Source organism: Tupaia chinensis, unplaced genomic scaffold, assembly GCF_000334495.1.
Source record: "Tupaia chinensis unplaced genomic scaffold, TupChi_1.0 Scaffold000549_1, whole genome shotgun sequence".
NCBI classification, from domain to species: domain Eukaryota; kingdom Metazoa; phylum Chordata; class Mammalia; order Scandentia; family Tupaiidae; genus Tupaia; species Tupaia belangeri.
The window spans coordinates 4,836,211-4,855,812 of record NW_006160061.1 but is presented as its reverse complement, the minus strand read 5'-3'; the positions used below and the strand labels follow the sequence as shown (position 1 = coordinate 4,855,812).

The following is a 19,602-nucleotide window of genomic DNA, read 5'->3' as shown; positions in this document are numbered from 1 at the left end:
CTGGAGTGTGTCACCTGTCTTAGGAAATGTGGGTGAGTTTTTGAATAAACAAGGAAGGTATCTGGCAGCTTTTCAAGACGTGCTGACTGCAGGGTAAAGGAGGCCAGTTACGCCTCAATCAAGGTGATGAGCATTTATTTATTTTTAATTTCTGCCTTGAGGACTTTCTTATGAGGGACAAGAGAAGAAGACATGTCTGTTTAAGGGATCTATGGAAAGTAATTGATAGGAGCAAGAAAGCCTAGAGAATAATCTGATGCTTGAATGCCAGAGACCATGTAATAATTCCTAATTAGGGTAGGCTTTAAATAATTCAGCTTCTCTGCAACTCAGTTTGTAGTTCATCCTTTTCATAAGTCTCTTTTCTTTCATCTTAGGTTCTTTTCTTTCACTTTGAATCTTACTGAACTTTTGAACTGAGGTATAATATACATAAAGAACAGAAAATGTGTGATGAATTTTTGCAGGCTGAATATGCCATGTAAGCAGTACCCACACTAGGTCACTTGACCATTTCCAGCAACTTGAAAGCTCCCCTCATGCCTCTTTTCAGTCCTTGTCCCAGCATGAAGGGTCACTGTCTGAGCTGAGTCCTCCCAAATGTATATATGTATATAAAGTTCTAACTGCCAGTGTCCCAGAATGTGACTATAATTGGAGACAGGATCTTTAAAGGTAAAGATTGAAGTTAAATGAGGACATCGAGGTGGACCCTAATGCAGTCTGCCGTGGGGTTCCTATAAGAAGAGGAGATTGGGACAAAGACACACACCTCGGTGTGAAGACCATGTGAAGACACAGATGTCCATCTGCAATAGCAAAAGAGGAGCCTCAGAAGGAACCAGCCTTGCCAACACCTTCATTTCACACTTCCAGCTTCCAAAACTGTGAAAAACTTGTGTGTCGCTCAGTCTGTAGGATCTTTTTTATGCTAGTCCTAGTTTAGTTATCCCCTGATTTTCAATAAGATCAATTAGTTTTGCCTTTTATAGAGTTCTTTATAGAAATGGAATTACATAGTGCATATTTTATTTCTGACTTCTTTCAATCAATATTATGACAGATTCATGCATTTTGTTAGATCTAATAGTCCATTTATACTCATTATTATGTGAATATATGGGATAATTTCTTCATTCTACCATTTATGGGTATTTTTATAGTTTCCAGTTTTTGTTTATACATACCATTCTTCTGTGAGCATTCTAGGACTTATCATTTTTGTTGGATATATATCCAGAGGTGGAATTTCAGTTCATGTAATACACATTGAATTATTTTTTCATAGATCTCTAGCTAATAAGTTTCCAAAATGGTGATGTTGTATGAAAATTGCACTGCCGATAGATATGTAGTATTATTTAACTTTCGTATCTAATGAGACCATTCGAAATACAGATATGGAAAGGATGTTTCGGGCATTATATAACTGAATTAAAATGTTTTAATTTGGTTCAACTTTGAATAGCAGAGCCTGACATCATGTGTTCCTCCCACTCATCCACCTCTGTGCATAATACAATACATAAGCATCTGCCATGTTGTACTGGGCCCTGTATTATATGTTGGGGTGGATGCCAACACCACCAAGGATGAACCTTACTCTCTAAAAGACTATAATCTAGATTAGCAGATCTTAACCAGGAGTAACTTCTTTCCATCCGGAGATATTTTCCAATATCTGAAGACATTATTAGCTGTCATAATTGGAGGTGATGTTGATATCTAGTGAGAAGAGGCTGTGGATGCTATGAATTATCTTAGATGTCTAGTCCCTAGTCTAGAGATTAAGAGAGCTGTATCACCACATGGCCAACTGTGGTTCAAATCCCAGCCCTGGTAGATTGAAAAACACATTGAACATATATGCACACATGCCTCCAGTCCCGACAGGATGGAGAAATGGAGAAGAAGGGATTGTTCAGTGACCATGGCCCATTGGGGGGTGCTTTCTTCCTTTCCCTCTCTCTGTCTCTCTCTGGTGGGCACATGTCTCCTCTGGTAAATAAATAAATAAGTATCTTAAAATTCGCATAACAATTGCCAGAACAGAATTATCAAGCCTAAAATATCAGCAGTACTACGGACATCCACTTGTCAAAAATTTGAGAAGATGCGAATGTAAAACTATGTAACATTTAAGAAGAATAGAAGAAAATCTTCAAAATCTAGGGCTAGGCAGAGTTCTTAGACTTGACAGAATCATGGCCCATTAAATTGAAAAGATGATAAATTAACTTCATCAAAATTTAAAACTTTTGCTTGTGTAATTTTCTGTTAAGAAAATTAAAACAAACTGTATAATGGGAGAAAGTGTTTGAAAAATCACATATCTGACAAGTATTCAGTATCTAGACTATACAAATAGTTCTCAACTCAAGAGAACACAAAAGTAAATAGAAAATCAGAAAAAAAAACATGGAAAGACATTTTACCAAAGAAAATAAATAGATGTTATAAAACCATATGAAAAGATATTCAACATCATTAGCCATTAGGGAAAAGCAAATGTAAAAACCCAATTAGATATCACTATAGCTCTATCAGAAGAGCTAAATTTAAAAATATGGACAACACCAAATGCTGGTGAGGATGAGGAAAACTATATCACTCATACTTAGTTGGTGAGAATGTAAAATGGTACAGCCACTCTCAAAAACAGTCTTGATAGCTTTGTAAAAAACTAAATGTATAGCTACTGTACAGCCAACCTATCTATTCCACTTCTGAGCATTTATACCAGAGAAATGAAAATTTATGTTCAAACAGAAACCTCCACATGAATCTTTACAGCAGGTTTATTAATAATGTCCCCAAACTGGAGACAACCCAAATGTTCCTTTAATGAGAGAATGGTTAAGCCAACTTTGGTACACCCATACTGTGGAATACTACTCAGCAATGAAAAGTAATAAGCCATTGACACTTGCAACAACTCATATAAATCTCCAGTGACTTCAACTGAATGAAAATGGCCAATCCCCAAATATTACATACTGTGTGATTCCATTTATATGACATTATCAAAATGAAGAAATTATAGAAATTGAACACAGATTAGTGGTTGCCAAAGGTTAGGAAAGGATGGGAGCAAGAGGTAAGAGGGTGTGGCTGTCAAACGTCAATATGAAGAATCCTTGTGGGGATGGAAATATTCTGTATTTTGAATGTATTAAAGTCAATTCCTGACTGTGATATTGACTATAGTCTTTTGATATGTTACCATAGGGAACACTGGGTAAAGGGCATATGGGACCTTTCTGTTTCTTACAAATATATTTGAGTTCGTATTTATCTCAAAATAAGTTTTCATTTTAAAAACGTAACTAGGGCCAACTGGTGGTACGATGGTTAATGCAGATAGATCCCACATGTGCAGTTCAAGTCCCAGACCTGGCAGCTTGAAAAACACACCAGGCATGTGTGTATGCATGTCCAGAATCTCCAAAAGAGGGAAAAATGAAGAAGAGATTGTATCATGACTATCCACCATGGGGGGCAGGGGGGTGCGCTTTCTCATTCGCTCTCTCTCTTCTTTCCAGTGAGCACATGCACCCTCTGGTATATTTTTTAAAAAATAATAATAATAAGGTAACTAAACAAAGAAAAAATAATTTAAAAATAAAAACACCAATTATGCCAAGTTGGAAAAACTCTGATCTAGAAGAAAAGTCAGATATACCAATAACAAAGTTAAGAAGGGCTATGGCAATGTGGAAATAAGATTAGTGTTGACCTGGTTGGGAAGAAAACTCAGAAAGGGTTTCACGGAATCTGTCGTATTTAGACTGAGCCTTGAATAATATCTGATGTCCAGGAGCAGAACATAGGAAAAAGGATCCAGACCATGCATACTTTGTTGTTGTTGTTGAGGAGAACAGTCAAAAGTTGTAGTTTGGTGTCTCAAGGTATGTAGTGGGCAATGATGAGTGAGTCTGGGACCTCTCTCTAAGAGAACCTTGATTAACAAGTGCTGAGTTTCAGATACCAAACCCTGAATTATAAATTTAATTGATGGCTCTATCAAGGAAGCTCTTAATGCACAGCTTTAGGAGCAGAGAGAGAGAAAGCCCTAGTAGGCTGAGTAAGCCCAGCAATACAGAGTGAGTTGAAAATTAGGTGTCAGTAATACTTTCATAGATGGCGAGTGGCATGGTCTGGCCTTTGTTTCAGTAATCTGTCTGATGGTCGTCTGACACTTGCATTAGAAGGGAGAGAGGTCAGAGACAAAACAATAAACGAAGAGGTCCTGAATTGAGATGGAAAATAGAACAGAAAAGACTAGATCAATAATGAGACATTTCAGAGGATCTGGAGAATCCTGGATTAGGGGAGACATCTGAGCTGCTAAGTTACTGGGTAAGATGGAGGTGTCACATCTCAGTAGGTCTCTTCCTGAGACAGGAACACATGAAGATACATACATGTGAGGAAGAAGATGAGCATGTGTTTGGTGTGAGATATGTTAAGCTTGAGGGGATGTGGGCACTATCCAAGAGAGTGAAACTTTGGCCATATAGCTCAGGAGAAAGAATCGGACTGAAGATGGGGCATCAGAAGGTTGATGAGGTCACCTGGGTGAGAAGAGGTTCAAGGACAAAACATGGGAGAACATTAGTATTCACGCTTAAAGTGTTGAAAGAGAAGAGACCAGAGATATAGGAGAAATCTAAAAGGAGACAAAAGTGAAGTCCTATGTATGGAATCTCCCAGAGAAGATTATATACAGTGGTAAAGTCCAGAGCTGCAAGTGATCCTACAAGGTCAGACATGGGAAAAGGCATCCCAACAGTTAGAGAGCAGTCCTTACATGGCCCTGGGGAGCAGGGCAGATGTGAAGAGCTGAGTGTATAGGAGGAACTGGAGCAGGGAATGTGGGGCAGATGTCGCTAGCCTTTTATTTTTAACAGAATTTATAATATTATTGAGGTTGTTTTCCTCCCATTCATTTTCTTTCAATGAGAGATATGTTCTCTAGCATTGTTTTACTCATTATGTATGAGAGCTTTCAAAAAGTTCATGGGAAATGGAATTCAAATACTAGTTCATTTTGGTGCAAAAATTTGAAAATCCATGCATAGAGTTAAATGATACTTTTTCCATGAAATTTTTGAAGATCTATCATGCATGTTTATTAAAAAGAAGAAGCTAGTAGGGGCATGGAGAATAATTGAGTGGTGAGAAAGCTTTTTACCAGTGAGTTGTGCATCTTTACTATCTCATTTTAATTAAAATCATGTCATATATATTTGGTTTAAATATAGTTTTTGCTATCAGACTCTGAAAGTTGGTGGTTACACAACAATTCACATTTTGGTTTTAAATCATTTTCAGAACTACAGTATGGACAGAGAGAGTAAGCATCATAAAAATGATATTCTGTGTTTTCCGACAGTTGATTAAACTCTCTTTTCCCATTTCTGATTTTAGTTGCATTCTTGTGGGTCTCATAGTAAAAGACTTTAGTTTCACAACCTCTGGGAATACCATGGTGTTGCAGAATATGAGATTTTAGAGCTGAAACTAACCTGGTAGAAATTCAAATCCATCTTTTATCTTTTAGATAAAAGCCTTTGAAATCCTTTTAGTGTGAAGTTATCAGCAGGCTCAATTCTCAAGTAACCTCATTACTAACTCAAGGATTATTCAAAATTCGAAGAGAGCAATGCTCTATGGCTGAAACTAAGGTTTTATCACTAAAGCAGTCCTGAGAAGCCACATGTGGTCCACCTCGTTCTGCTTGGGAAATTCTGCCCACTCTCTTGCGATAAACCCTTGGAGAAATTACAGAAATACAATAACAGAGCGCTTCAAAAAGTTCATGGAAAATAAAATTAAAATACAAATTTATTTTGGTCCAAAAGTTTTTGAAATCCATGCAGTTTTTCACAATACACATTTTTCATAAACTTTCTGAAGGCCCCTTGTGCATATTGCAGGCTCTCATAAATTGTGAACTGAAAAAACCTGTTCAACTTTGAGCATTTCCAAAACTTACCTAACTATAGAACATTGTCTACATTAATATTTCATAATTTATGTGAGGGTTTTGTAAGATAAGTGGAATGGATACTTTTGAGAGATTGATGCTTCGGAATTGAGGGCTCTGCTGTTGAAAGTGATGGTGGTGTTCTCAATATATCTTTGTTTCATGGACTGGGTTTGGTGAAGTATGAGAAAAATTTTTACCCAGCATCGCCATTGACTTCCCCATCTTCCCCCTGAAATGCAAGAATTGGCTTTTTAGGTACTAGGGTTTTGAATGTTTTCCTGAAAAAAATATTTTTCATCAGTTATTTCCTCTACTTCCCTTCAATGGAATAAGCACTCCATTAATAAATTTGTAAGAGCGTTTATTATGGACAGAAAAGTATAAACTGAAAGTAGTTATATCAAGTTCACCAATTATTTCAGGGCTTACTTAAAAGAAGATAATTCACTGCTTGGGGGACAAGCCTAATTTCCCAAACTGAAACCCCGTAGTGATTTACTTATTCCATAAGCTATGATCTTATCGACTCAGATTTACATTTGGAGTAATAAAACTGCTGGCAGCTGTTCCTGGTTGTCTGTGGGAAGCAGACAAGGAGATAAGAACATTCCTATTTTTATTGCTTTCTGAAACACTTGGATTTGAGGTGGGGGTGGGAAAGGTGTACTTACTGTGGCCATAAATGTCCGTAGAGTCTGACCAAATACGTAAACCGGTCCTCTTCGGAAGACGTGGTAAATCTCTCAGGTCACTGACCTCCATTCATCAAACCTGCCAAAGGCTTAAAAAAAAAGAGAGAGAAAAAGAGAAAAAGAATGGCCTCCTCTTCATCAGAAAAACAATGATTATTTTTTAATTTGCCAGAGGGCACATGCGCTTGCCAGAGAGGCATAGAATGAGAAATCACTACCCCACCCCACCTCCAATGGGGCATGGTCACTCAGCAGTCTATTCTCTTCCATTTTTGCCTCCTGTCTGGATTTTGGACACACACACACACACACACACACACACACACACACGTGCCCAGTTTGGTTTTCAAACTAATGGGACTCGAACTGTGCAGTCAGTCATGTGGGACAGGCTTGGGACAATCACTGCCAGGTGTATGACTTTCAAGTCTTCATTCGAGGGGGACTGACCTTACTCACCCTACTCCCAAAGAGCTCCATAGGACCCTGAGCCAACTCTGTACCTCAACCCAACTCCAATGAACAACATTCTGGGCAGGGTGCAGTGTAGCGACAGTATTGGAAGGGCATTGGCACAGGCTCTGCCCAGCACCCTTGACGATACCGTAGAATATCAGGAAAGTTGCTGGCTCCGAGGCCACTGGAAACTCCCAGTAGATGGGGTGTCTAGGATGACTGGTCAAACCTCTGAGTTTTCCTGACTCCCAAAATGTGTCAACGTGATCTCTACTATCTCAGGACCCCTAATTCTTAAACTTTCTTCTCTGATCATTAATACTTTAGTTAAAAGCTGCTAAAATCAGGACCAAATCTGGTGAGGGGGTGATTTTTATTGCCTAATAAATAATATCATAGAAGGTCATAATTTCATATTAGCCACTAAGTATCCGAAATGGATAAAGCATGCACAGTTGGGTCCCAGAAATGGATGAAAAACAGCTCAGTGACATTTCTTAAGAACTATTCATTTTTAATCTTTTTAAATGTGAAAGTGGATCGGGAACATTCTCCTAAATCCCAGACTTATAAAGCTGAACACTGCCTGGAGGCCTCAGATAATTACATTGACAAAGCCATTTTTCTTTAGTTTTTAAATCACAAATAAAATAATCTTCTATGGAATTTTGGAAGAAATCTCAAGTTTTCAGACTCATAAGTTGTGGAGGGACCTCTGGACAATTTTGTATGGTCTTCATCTGTTATTCTAGAAAGACGCTGAAATCATGCTAGGAAGAAGGAAGTTCCCCCATTTTAGGAAACCTTCCTTGCATCATCTTTAACACATCCTAGATCCAGCTGTGCCCACTGTGGGCAGTTCTTTATTGTGGATAGCCATTATCTCCAGATAGAATGAACCAGTTTGTAATTGTTCTTACTTATGAATAACTTTCTCTCTCTCTTTCTCTCTCTCACACACACACACACAACCAGTCTCCATGGGAATCTTTTATCTCCTTGAAGACCATTTTACCTAACTTTTAATCCTGTGTCCTTTGAATACTCATCCATTCATCTTCCTGAAAACTGCTACCATTCTTACCTCCAAAGTCACCATTCTTACCTCCAAGGTCCAAACTACTAATTCCTAAAAATAAAAAAATAAAAACAAGAACAAAAAACAATACCTTGACAAATTTTGTTGAAAAGCGAGGAGTGATACCACTGTGCCTGGTTTATGGGGATCATGATAGGTAGGAGATGAATATCCTTTGAAGGCCTTCCTCTTCCCATGACAAAGTGTATCTTTCCAAGAAACTCTTTGGGATTACTCACAAACTTGACACCATGTACATCTTATGTGCTGTTAACTCTTCTCAAGAATTACAATTGTCTGGGACCAGCAGTTAGCGTAATGGCTATGTTGCTGGACTCCCATGTAGTCGACTATGGTTCGCGTTCTGGACCAGGTGGCTTAAAACTCACGCTGGGCGCATGTGCGTGCGTTCCCAAGATCCTGAGAGGAGAATGGAGGAGAAGGAATTGTGGCGTGGCCATCCCCCCTGGGGGGGTGATTTCTTGCTTTCTGTCTCTCTGTCTCTGTCTGTCTTGCGAACGCGCGTGCCCTATAGCAAAAACCTCTCAAAAAAAAAAGAAATTAGAGTTGTCTTAGCCTGTTACTACATTGCTAACTGAAATGCCTGAGATTGAGGGAATTTAAGAGAATAGAGGTTTATTTTGAATACCAGTTCCGGTGGGTAGGAAGTCCAAAGGCATTATAAAACGGTGAGAAGGTTATAGCATGGCTTATAGAATCACAGAGGGTAGCAGGTATGAGCAGAGAGGACAACTGCAGAAGCTCTCTCTCTTTCATAGCAACCAGCTTTCACGAGAACTAACTCCTTCTCATGAGAACGAGAACTTACTAGGCCTTTTGAGGCATCATTAGTGTATTCACGGGTATTGCTTCCAAGATACAAACTCCCTCATCCAATCACTGACCACTGGACCTCACTTCTTTCCAACCTCAAGCTCAAAAGTATGAAACTTTGAAGGGCAAACCATCAGCCAAACCAGCAAGAGTTGACACTTCTGTTGTTTAACTTTTAGGCACGTTAGGCTAACATTTCCCTTCTTGATTAAAACCTGTTTTCTGTGTTGACAGAGACCAGATACTGCTACACTCAGCACACAATGGAACTCACAGGAAACAGCATCTCTGTCACCAAACGCTGTGTCCCACTGGAAGAGTGCTTATCCACTGGCTGCAGAGACTCCGAGCATGAAGGCCACAAGGTGTGTGCAACAAAGCAAGTGCCTGGTATAGCATGGGCAGCCTTCCTGCACCTCAGACGTCTGCCAGTGCCCACAAGGAGGTTTCTTACTCCCCCTTACAGGCTGCCTTTTGACTCTCTTTATAGCATTAAGCAAACATGCTTCCTTTCCTTTTCACTCTAGAAGAACACAAATGTATACCAGAGCATAGAACAAGTGGTATAAATTGTAGAAACACATACCAAGAGAGTATTAAAAATTAATGTAAGCCCTTTCTTTACTCAGAAGAAAATAGAAAAGCTACCAGAAGAAAGACAGGCAAGGGACCACTTACATCCAGCACCGCACAGTGTTACAGACACACTGATGATCCACTCACCAGGGATGATCAAAATGGTTTACCTCTGAGAACTTGCTGTAAAGTGGGGGCTTTACTTGGAAGACTGCTTCCCCAGTCTGGGGAAGTTCTCCATTGGCCCCTGAGCTATTTGATAGGGAATGAGAAGATCATCTCCTGTGAGTTTACTCCCCTCTAATGCCCTCTATGCCTCAGTACAGAAGCTCTCAGTGTAAGAAGTACTTCTGGGGCAGCCTTGAAGGAAAACAGGAAGTCAGAGAAAGGCATCCTGCCTGCTGGTTGGGTGACGCATGCCCCTGACTCCTGCTGGTGCTTCAGGACTGGCCGTGCCTATGATGCTGACATTCAGGCCATGGCCTTTACTTAGCACTGCCTGCTTTTCCTGCCAGGCTGCTTTTCTGGTTGTTTTGAGGTAATCTCCAGTCTCAGCACCCAGGCACAGCACTGTCAGTAACACCTTCTTTCTCCTAAGGTAGACATGTAACTCTTAGGAAACTTCTCAAAAACGCTAATAATGAAACTTTAGAATGGAATCTGCTTACTTGCTCCTCATTTGCAATAGGATGGGTAAAACCAAGGCCCTTACTTGACCTCTTCAGTAAGCTGGGCTTGGCTCTCAGGCATCTCTCTCTCTTGTTCTTTTGTTTGTTTGCTTGTTTGTTTTGTTTTGTTTTGTTTGTTTTGAGAGGCTTTTGCTACAGGGCACATGCGCTTGCTGGAAAGACAGAGAGAAACAGAAAGCGAGAAATCGCCCCCCAGGGGGATGACCACGCCGCAATCCCTTCTCTTCCATTCTCCTCTCGGGATCTTGGGCACGCACGCACACGCGCCTGACATGAGTTTCAGCCAATGGGTCTGGGACTCAAACCATAGTCGCCTACATGGGAGTCCAGCGACATAGCCATTATGCCAACTGCTGGTCCCCCAACATAGCTTCTTTATGAAAGAGAAAGTTGAAGATCAGAGAGGTTATATCATAGGCCTAGATCACATAGCTATTAAATGACAAAGAAAAAAAATTGTTTTGAGAGGTTTTTGCTATAGGGCTTGTGCGCTTGGCAGAAAGACACAGAGATAGTGAGACAGAAAGCGAGAAATCACCGCCAGGGGGATGGCCACACCACAATTCCTTCTCCTCTATTCTCCTCTTGGGATCTTGGGCATGCATGCACATGCACCCAGCATGAGTTTAATTCACCGTATCTCGGACTCAAACCACGGTCGACTACGTGGGAGTCCAGAGACATAGCCATTACGCTATCTGCTAGTCCCCTGACAAAGACAAAATTAAATTTACTTCTGACCTCCAATTTCCTCAACATTATACAGGGAACATCGGAAAGTCTATGGAAAAATGAAGTTACATATAAATTTATCTTGGTGAAAAATTCTTTTGAAATTCATGCATAGTCTTTTCATACCTTCCACGTACATTTTCCATGAACTTGCTGAAGACCCCCTATTGCTGTCTTATTAGCCCCACATCAACTACGACCAAAGACCCGAATGATGAATGCATAGAATATTAACCATCCTGTGAACAGGAATAGCCTCTGGATCTTGTTAAAATGCTGATTCTGTTGGGTTGTCAGGAAAGTCATGACATGTTTTTCTATGCAAAAAATGTTTCATGACTTTCCTGATAATCCAGTAATTCTCTAGGTCTGAGTGAGGTTAGAGATTCCACATTTGTAACATGCTCCTAGCTTATGTTGAAACTGCTGGTCTGTACTTTGTATAGCCATGGTCTAAAATAATTTCCATCAATATCCCTTTAGGTTTATTTCACTCCTGAAATTCATGAATAAAATGGTATAAAACAGGACTAATTGCATAAAAGAAAACCTTTAAGCCTAACTGACCCAGGAAGATGATAATCATGTAGATAGTTCTGATGAAAGCAAATACTCAAGTTCACATTACCTGGGTTGTTGCCACTTTCTTCTCACTGTGAAAACTGGCACATGGAAGTTTATCCTTCTAGCTTCTTCGAATAGTCAGAAACTCTTTGAAGAGACAGGATAAGTGTTATAATCCTCATTTCATAGGTACAGTAACTGAGGCCTTTCTAGACTGAAAACCTTAATACCACATGATGGGTATTAACAACAGAACTCAAGGGGGCAAGTAGATGGCATAGCAATTACATCACTGGACTTCCACATGGCTGATAGCAGTTCAAATCCCAGACTGGGTGACTTCATAATCCTACCAGATACATGTGCTTGCATGCCCAAGATCCTGGAAGGAGAATAGAGGAGAAGAGATTGTGATGTGGCAGTCCCCCTCAAGCTGATTTCTCACTTTCCTTCTCACTGTCTCTCTCTCTCTCTCTGGCCAGTGCAGATGCCCTAAGGGGCGGTGGGCGGGGAACACCTCTATAAAAAACCCAAATGTGTGAAGCTTTAGACTAGAGTTTCTGTGCTCACCATGTTGCTTCTTGAAATACAGGGACTTCAAAAAGTTTGTGGCAAAACGGAATTAAAGTATAAATTTATTTTTGGTACAAAAAAGTTTGAAACCCATGCATAGTTTTTCATCATGTGCATTTTCCACAAACCTTTTGAAGACTCCATTTGCTCTCCCTATTTTTGCTAAATGTGGGGTTGGCAGTTGCTTTGTAGAACATTAAATTTTATTTGAGTCTTGATGTGAGGGAGATCATTTCTCCAAAAACCCTCTCTTTTCTTTCTTTCTTTCAGGTCTGCACTTCCTGTTGTGAAGGAAATATCTGTAACTTGCCACTCCCCCGAAATGAAACTGATGCCACGTTTGCCACAACGTCACCTATAAATCAGACAAATGGGCACCCTCACTGTGTGTCAGTGATCGTGTCCTGCTTGTGGGTGTGGTTAGGACTCACATTATAGCAGCTCAATGGCACCATATGTAGTAGGATCCGTGGGGATCTTCACAGTCCATAGTCATGCATGAGTCATCAGCTTGACAGTAGTTACACGTGTTGTCATGGCCCAGCATTTCCACTTACCGTGAGGAACAATCATTGCTTCAGTGTCGTTTCAAGTCTAACTAAAAACCCATCAACGCCAGCCTGTCCCAAACAAACCCTGAGTTCTATACCACAAACTTTTGTTTTCACTCTAGGAAATCGTTGTACATTTATTGAAACCTGGGCTTCTTAATTTGGAATGTACGCATGGGCTTTAGGAGGTCCTGGGGCCTTCTGAGATGTAAGGGGTATGTTATATGGAGACACATAGCTGTGTGATTTCAGGAGAAAGGTAAAGGACCACTGGGTTAAACACAATCATGAATTCACTCACAGCTTAGATTTTAAACTCAATTCCAAAATCAATGGACTGTTTCCCTAGAGATCCTAATCAAGTCCCTGCAAGAGAAAGAAATTATTTATCCCTATGCTGGGCATCATATTCCCTCGCTCTGTGTGGATGATAAAAGGGCAACCAGAAAAGTGTGTTGGTGGTGGTGGCTGATGAAGGATTTCCCCCAACTTGAGGGAACTAACATCCATACAGAGGCTATGCTGAGTCCTACATGTCTATCGGTGTTGACTCAGAGCCAATTTTGTTTATGAGACACTGGATTCTGCCTGGGCTAATGGTGTCCAGAGTTTCAAAATAGGGTGGGGCGATTTTCTCCACATGTGGGAATCTACTCAGTCATAGATAATCTAGGCAGAGGAGGATTTTTGGAATGGTGGTAAATACGTGGACATGAGTCCTCGTTCACAGTAAGGGCCCAGTGAGTGACTCAGCCAGCTTCCTCTTCCATCTGTACTTCACACTGCCAAAGAACCTTCCTGTTCCAAATCCGTGGTGTCTTCAGGGAGAAGGTTCTGCATTCAGCTGTCTTTAGATTAATAGAGAAAGAAAATATAAAATGCTAGAGTGAGAACAAGGCAGACCAGAGAGGTTATGGTGAGACTAGGAAGGAAACCCAATAGAAGATTTTTATTTCTTTTAGATACTGCTTTTGAAGTAGATGGTGAAAGTTTCACCACCTTTCACTATATTGTTGGCACACCAAGTTACAATTTGTTCTTCTTGTAAATCATTTTAACAATATTTATTTTTGTATGGCATAACTAGAAACTAAAATGTATTGTAAAAAATTCTCTATCTGAACAAAATGATCAAATTAGAATACCTATTTTTCAACAGGGGTAGAGCTTGTAATATATGTTTAGAGTTGTGGAGATACTAGTACCAATGTGGAAAAAGGTTAACATGTTGCAAGAGTGTTGTGTTTGCTTCAAGGCTGCTGCTCCTGGCTTCCTCTGTGGTGCTGTCCCAGAAGTATTCTGGTGGTGGCCATCACTGGTCCAGGTTTCTGTGCAGGGTTATGGGTGCATTTTGCATGAAACTTGGTGGAGCCATGACTGATTCAAGAGGACAGTGTTGCCAGGGTCCATTGTCTCTGCACAGGAATATCTTTGGCTCAAAAAATGAGACACCCCCTCAGGGACCAAATATGAACTGCTAGTAGTAACTCTGATACAGAATAATCAAATTGCATCCAATGGCCTTAATTTAGAGTTTAGTAAGTTTATCAGTATGTTGCTTATAACTGGAGTAGAGGGATAGAAATGAAGACATTCATGAAGTACCTCCTATGTGCCAGGCACTATGCTAAGCACTTTACATGAGTTAGGTCTTACAGAATCTTCAAGAACCCCATAAGGAAGATTACTAGTATTAGCCCTTTACAAATGAAGGTCCTGAGGCTCACAGAATCTCGATAACATGAAGCCCTTTCCTTCAGACTTAGGTTATGTGTAATGAGGTGGAATTGAAGAAGGGAAGGCGGAATGACTCTCCTAAGAAAACTTCATGGGAATCTCCATCTTTTCATGTGGAGATTCTTGCATCCTGCTTCTGTAGGATGCCATTTGCATGTGTCCCCAGATGACTTTTTTTTTTCAGAGTGGGGGTATGGCTTCCTCATTCATCCCTCTTGCTAAAAGAGGAGACAGTTGATCTTGCATCTAAAGATGCTATAAGACAATGAAAATTCAGTGTTGTACATTAGCTACAAGAATCATTTTCGTGCATGGTCACATTCCACTGATAACTCCCAAGCACTGCATGCGATTTGTAAAAGAAACAAGAAAGTGGCCGCACCAAAGCTTCCCTGGCTGGGTACAGGGAGCAGGTTCACAGCGCTGCAGACTCATCCACCCTCAGGGGATTATTGCAGACTGCACAATGTTGCTGCATGCATCCCACGTGCCTGTCAGAATGGCTTGAATTCAATTCTCTTGAAAGAAACTGGTTTGCTCACATCCCCAGTATCAAGGAGCCAAGAAGGGCCATTCACGTGGAAGGGCCAGGACTGGTCAGCCATCTGACTTTTCTACCCCATTGAACTTTTCATGAAATCTCGCCATTGGTGATGGCTTGAAGTGTAAAGAGCCATGATGTGTATATTAACCTCTGTGCCACATATTTATTTTTAAACTCCCCGTAGCATTCATGTCAATATGGGATTAATGCCTCAACTTTGTAAATATTGTATATTTTGTAAATCAATGAATAAAGGTTTTAAGTGTATCTTAACAGGCTCCTTCTTGCAAATGTACATGTCAATCAATGATTAATGCACCCAGGTTATGTACAAGGCATTGGGCTTAGCGCCACAGGGAACTTCCTTCCAGCAGCTCGCTTTCTAGTTGTACAGACAAGAAATATGCATGAAAAGATACAAGACCATTTACTCTTCCAGATGATTCATACAGATGGTAGTGCTACAGAAAGTCAAAGGAGGAACTATTATGAGACTTTTTATTTGGGTCTACAGTTTGCCTAGGACACTTCTCTGCTAAATCAGAGAATATGAAAATATTATGCATGTGTGTATGCAGACATACACATACAAATGTTCATTTACATGCGTATATATGTACATATATACATATATACATATACCAATCTGTTAACTTTTTCTAAAATTTTATGTATTTATTTATTTACTTATTTATTTATTTAATTGCCAGAGAGCACTTGCACCTACCAGAGAAAGAGAGGGAGAGAGGGAGAGAGAAAGCAACCTCCTACAATGGGGCATGGTCATGCCACAACCCCTTTTACCCTACTTCTATATCCCGCCAGGATTTTTGGCACACAGCATATGCACCTTGTATTTTTTTTTTAACTTTTTACTTTAGGGCCTGTTCACTCACTGGAAAGACACAGAGAGAGGAAATGTGAGAAAGCACTCTCTAGGGGTGATGGTCACACTGCAGTCTCTTCTCTGTTCTCAGGATTTTGGGCACTCAGGCACATGTGCCAGTGTGATTATTCAGGCTGCAGAGACCAGGTCTCCAACTGCAGAGTCCACCATGTGGGGTCCAATGACCACCCCACCTGCAGGCCCAAGCCTTGTGTATTTTTCACACTGCCAGGATCAGGGTTCAAATCGTGGTCAGACCTGTGTGATGTAACCTCCCAGACATAGTGCTTAATCACAGCTGCAGAGGGGCTTATTTTTTAAGTTTACCTTATAGCAGAGAATGTGTGTATGCATGCCAGAGGGATAAAAGAGGGAGAAGCATCTGGATGGGGTCTAGTCATCCTGCTATCTATTTCCCCAGCCCTCCCTCTTGTCAGAATCCTGGGCACACTCTACACATGCACCCTGCATGTTTTCAGGCTGACCTTGGATTCAAACCTGCAGCAGCCACATGGCTTCCAGCACTGCGGTTCAGTTTAGTACCAACTACACTGTTAGGCTGGACCTTCGTTAACTGTTTTAAAATTGTACTTTATTCTTGGATGCATTGTGTTAGTGATGATAAACTACAAAGCATATTCCCTTGATGATTTCTTATGTATTAAGAATCAAATACTGGAATAGTAATCATGTCATATTTTATTTAGACACCGAATTCATATTTCTCCTAGTAGAACAGTAAATATTAAAAGTGATCTTGAAAACCTTCAGCTTGTATGTGATTCCTGGTTATTCTTTAACATCATATATTGTGAAATTTCCAGAGATATACATCTTTTCCCAAAAGTTACAGGTTTTCTATTAGGTTCTGGATCAATGACATGGCTGGTTTTCTGTGAAGTGTTGTCCTAACATGAAGATGGCTTTTATCACTAACTTGTGGAAACAGCTCTGTGTGTTTAACGTAAGGACACTGTAGGTGGACTATGCTTTCAGGAAATGTGATAGCGAACACATGGACTTAAATGCTTACCCTGTTGGGGGCGGGGTAAAAGGATGCTTCACTTTATAAATGCATTTCATATCTTTTTATACACATGATTTACAAAGAAAATTTAGAACATACCAAGTATCTTGACTCACGCAGAGCAACTTCCAATTTTGCAAGCTTCATTCACAGGTAAGTCAGATGTGGTGCCTTGACTGCAGTACAGGATCAGTTATCTGAAATACTTAGAGAACATTCACACTTATTTTAACTTATTTCCTCTAACTTACGAGGAGTGAAATACATGAAAAGTTCTTGAGCATCTGTTACAAATCCTCACTGTAACTGGAATAACTTAACCTTAGAAATTCAGGCTCTTTTTCAAGAGTGCCCATCAACTTGAAGCTGGGCTAAGGCATGAATATGAAGCAACATGACATTAGCTTGGAGCACTCTCCAGTGACATCTGGAAAACAGGCCTGTGAGTATTTTTGTAAATGTAGTCATGTGTCACATAACATCGGTCAATGACAGACTTCAAACATAATGGTGGCTCTCCCTAAGATGATAATGGAGCTGAAAATTCCTCTTGCCCAGTGACGACATAGCTTCATAGCACAACAAATTACTCGCATGTCTGTGGTGGCGCTGATGTAAATAAATCTGCCCTACTGCCAGCTATGTAAAAATACAGCATATACACGCATGTGCAGTATGTGATATTTGGTAATAACAATGACTGTGCTACTGGTTTATGTACCTATGATACTATACTTTTTATTAGTATTTTAAAGTTCACTCCTCTGTATATAAAGAAGTAAGTGTAAAGCAGTGTGCGGCGTTAAACTGGCAGCATACTGTTAACCGTTACACAGCTCCTGTCTGCTGGGTCTCCCGATGACGTTACTTTCTCTTGTGCGTGCTTTAACCTTGCTTTGTTCATCATAGACTTTCCAGTGGGATGGAGGTTTAAGGAGAAGACAGTCATACTGATAATTATGACCCCTGTAAACCTAAGCTTATGTGTGTATTTGTGTCTTAATTTTTAACAAAAAGTTTAACAGGTAAAAATAAAATAATTTAAAATAGATTCCAACTTCTAGAATAAAGATAAAAGGAAAGAAAACATTTTTGAACAACTATACAATATATTGTATTTTAAACTAAGTGTTATGACCAAATAAGTTAAAACTTTATAATGTAGGGACCAGCAGTTGGCATAATGGCTGTGTTGCTGGACTCCCATGTGGTTGACCATGGTTTGAATCCCAGACCCAGTGGCTTAAACTCACGCCAGGTGCATGTGCATGCATGCCCAAGATCTAGAAAGAATGAAGAAGGGATTGTGGCTTGGCCATTCCCCCTGGAGGGTGATTTCTTGCTTTCTATCTCTCTGTCTCTCTCTATCTTTCTGGTGAGCACACATGCCCTATAGCAAAAAACTCTCAAAAAATTATAATGTAAAAATGTTACAGTAAGCAAAGGTGAATTTGTTATTAAAGAAAGACAATATTTTTAAAATAAATTTGATGTAGTATAAATGTACAATACTAATAAAGTCTACAGTAGTAGTTATAGTAATAAAGTCTACAGTAATGTCCTAGACCTTCGCATTCACTCACTGACTCACCCAGAGTGACTTCCGGTCCTGCAAACTTCATTCATTAAGTACCCCGTATAGGTGTACTGCTTTTATTTTTATATTGTGTTTTTTTTTTACTGTATGTTTTCCATGCTTAGGAGTGTTTAGATACATGAAAACTGTGCTTACCATTTTGTCACAGTTGCCTTCAGAATTCAGTACAGTAACGTGCTGCACAGGTTTGTGGCCTGGGTGCAGTATGACCTAGGTCTGTGTAAGTATACTCCATGATGTTCACACAATGAAATCTCCGAAGGATGCATTTCTGAGGACATACCCCAATCAGTAAGTGATGCATGACTGTATTAAAAATTTCTAGTATAATTTGGTGTGACTTAACCAATACAGAGTTCCAAAATGTCTTCAGGTCAAGCCTTCACTTTCAGTAGTCGTCTATTTTGTTCATTTTAAAGGTCATGGCTTAAAAAAAAAAAAAGTCATGGTTTCTCTTATTCAAAATGGCTACTGTTTTTCTATAACCCTTGGTAAATTTGAATGCCATTATAGTTGCTAGAACTGAATTAGGTGGGGTGAGAGAGGGATACTCTACATAGCTACTCTTTGGACTGAAGAGAGATCTATAATGAAGAGAAATTACTTCTCAGGGGTTCTTTTTTTCTTTCTCCTAAGAGCAGTCCTGGTTTTTATATTTGACTTTGTTTCCAAAGCACTTTCATATTCATTGACCAACATTCAGTTGGTCCGTATGATCCCATTAGCAGCTTTCATAGCCAAAGCTTTGGAGTGAATAAGGGAGATCCCACTGGTCACTTACACTACGAGGACTTTGATTCCTGATCCAGGACTCTGTTCTACACACTTGTCACAAGCTGACATGCTGGTAATTTAAATATGGATAACCAAAAAATCATTTAGAGGGCCCATTTCCTTCCCCTCATTGTGGGATTGGCAGAGCTGTGAGAACAATCATGGTAGTGAAGAGCAGAGTTTAAAGTCGAAGAGGACAAATTTGCCAAGGAAGCAAACTAGAGCGATGGCAACACAGATTGTTTATTCTAACTGGAGGCAGAAAATATTTGGAGACCTCGTTAATTTCAAAATCGTGGT

The 19,602-nt window shown here is 39.9% G+C and overlaps 1 protein-coding gene and 1 pseudogene across 1 annotated transcript in view; both read left to right on the top strand.

Annotated features, from left to right (window-relative positions):
- LYPD6 (LY6/PLAUR domain containing 6) overlaps positions 1-15,532 on the top strand; it is a 32,811-nt gene extending 17,279 nt beyond the window's left edge. Inside the window, exons 3-4 of the mRNA XM_027775355.1 lie at positions 9,287-9,417; positions 12,457-15,532. Of these exons, the coding sequence (XP_027631156.1) occupies positions 9,287-9,417; positions 12,457-12,624 (299 nt within the window). The 3' untranslated portion in view covers positions 12,625-15,532. The remainder of the gene's footprint in view (positions 1-9,286; positions 9,418-12,456) is intronic.
- A 1,777-nt stretch (positions 15,533-17,309) lies between these two features.
- LOC102493587 (26S proteasome regulatory subunit 4 pseudogene) overlaps positions 17,310-19,602 on the top strand; it is a 36,556-nt pseudogene continuing 34,263 nt past the window's right edge.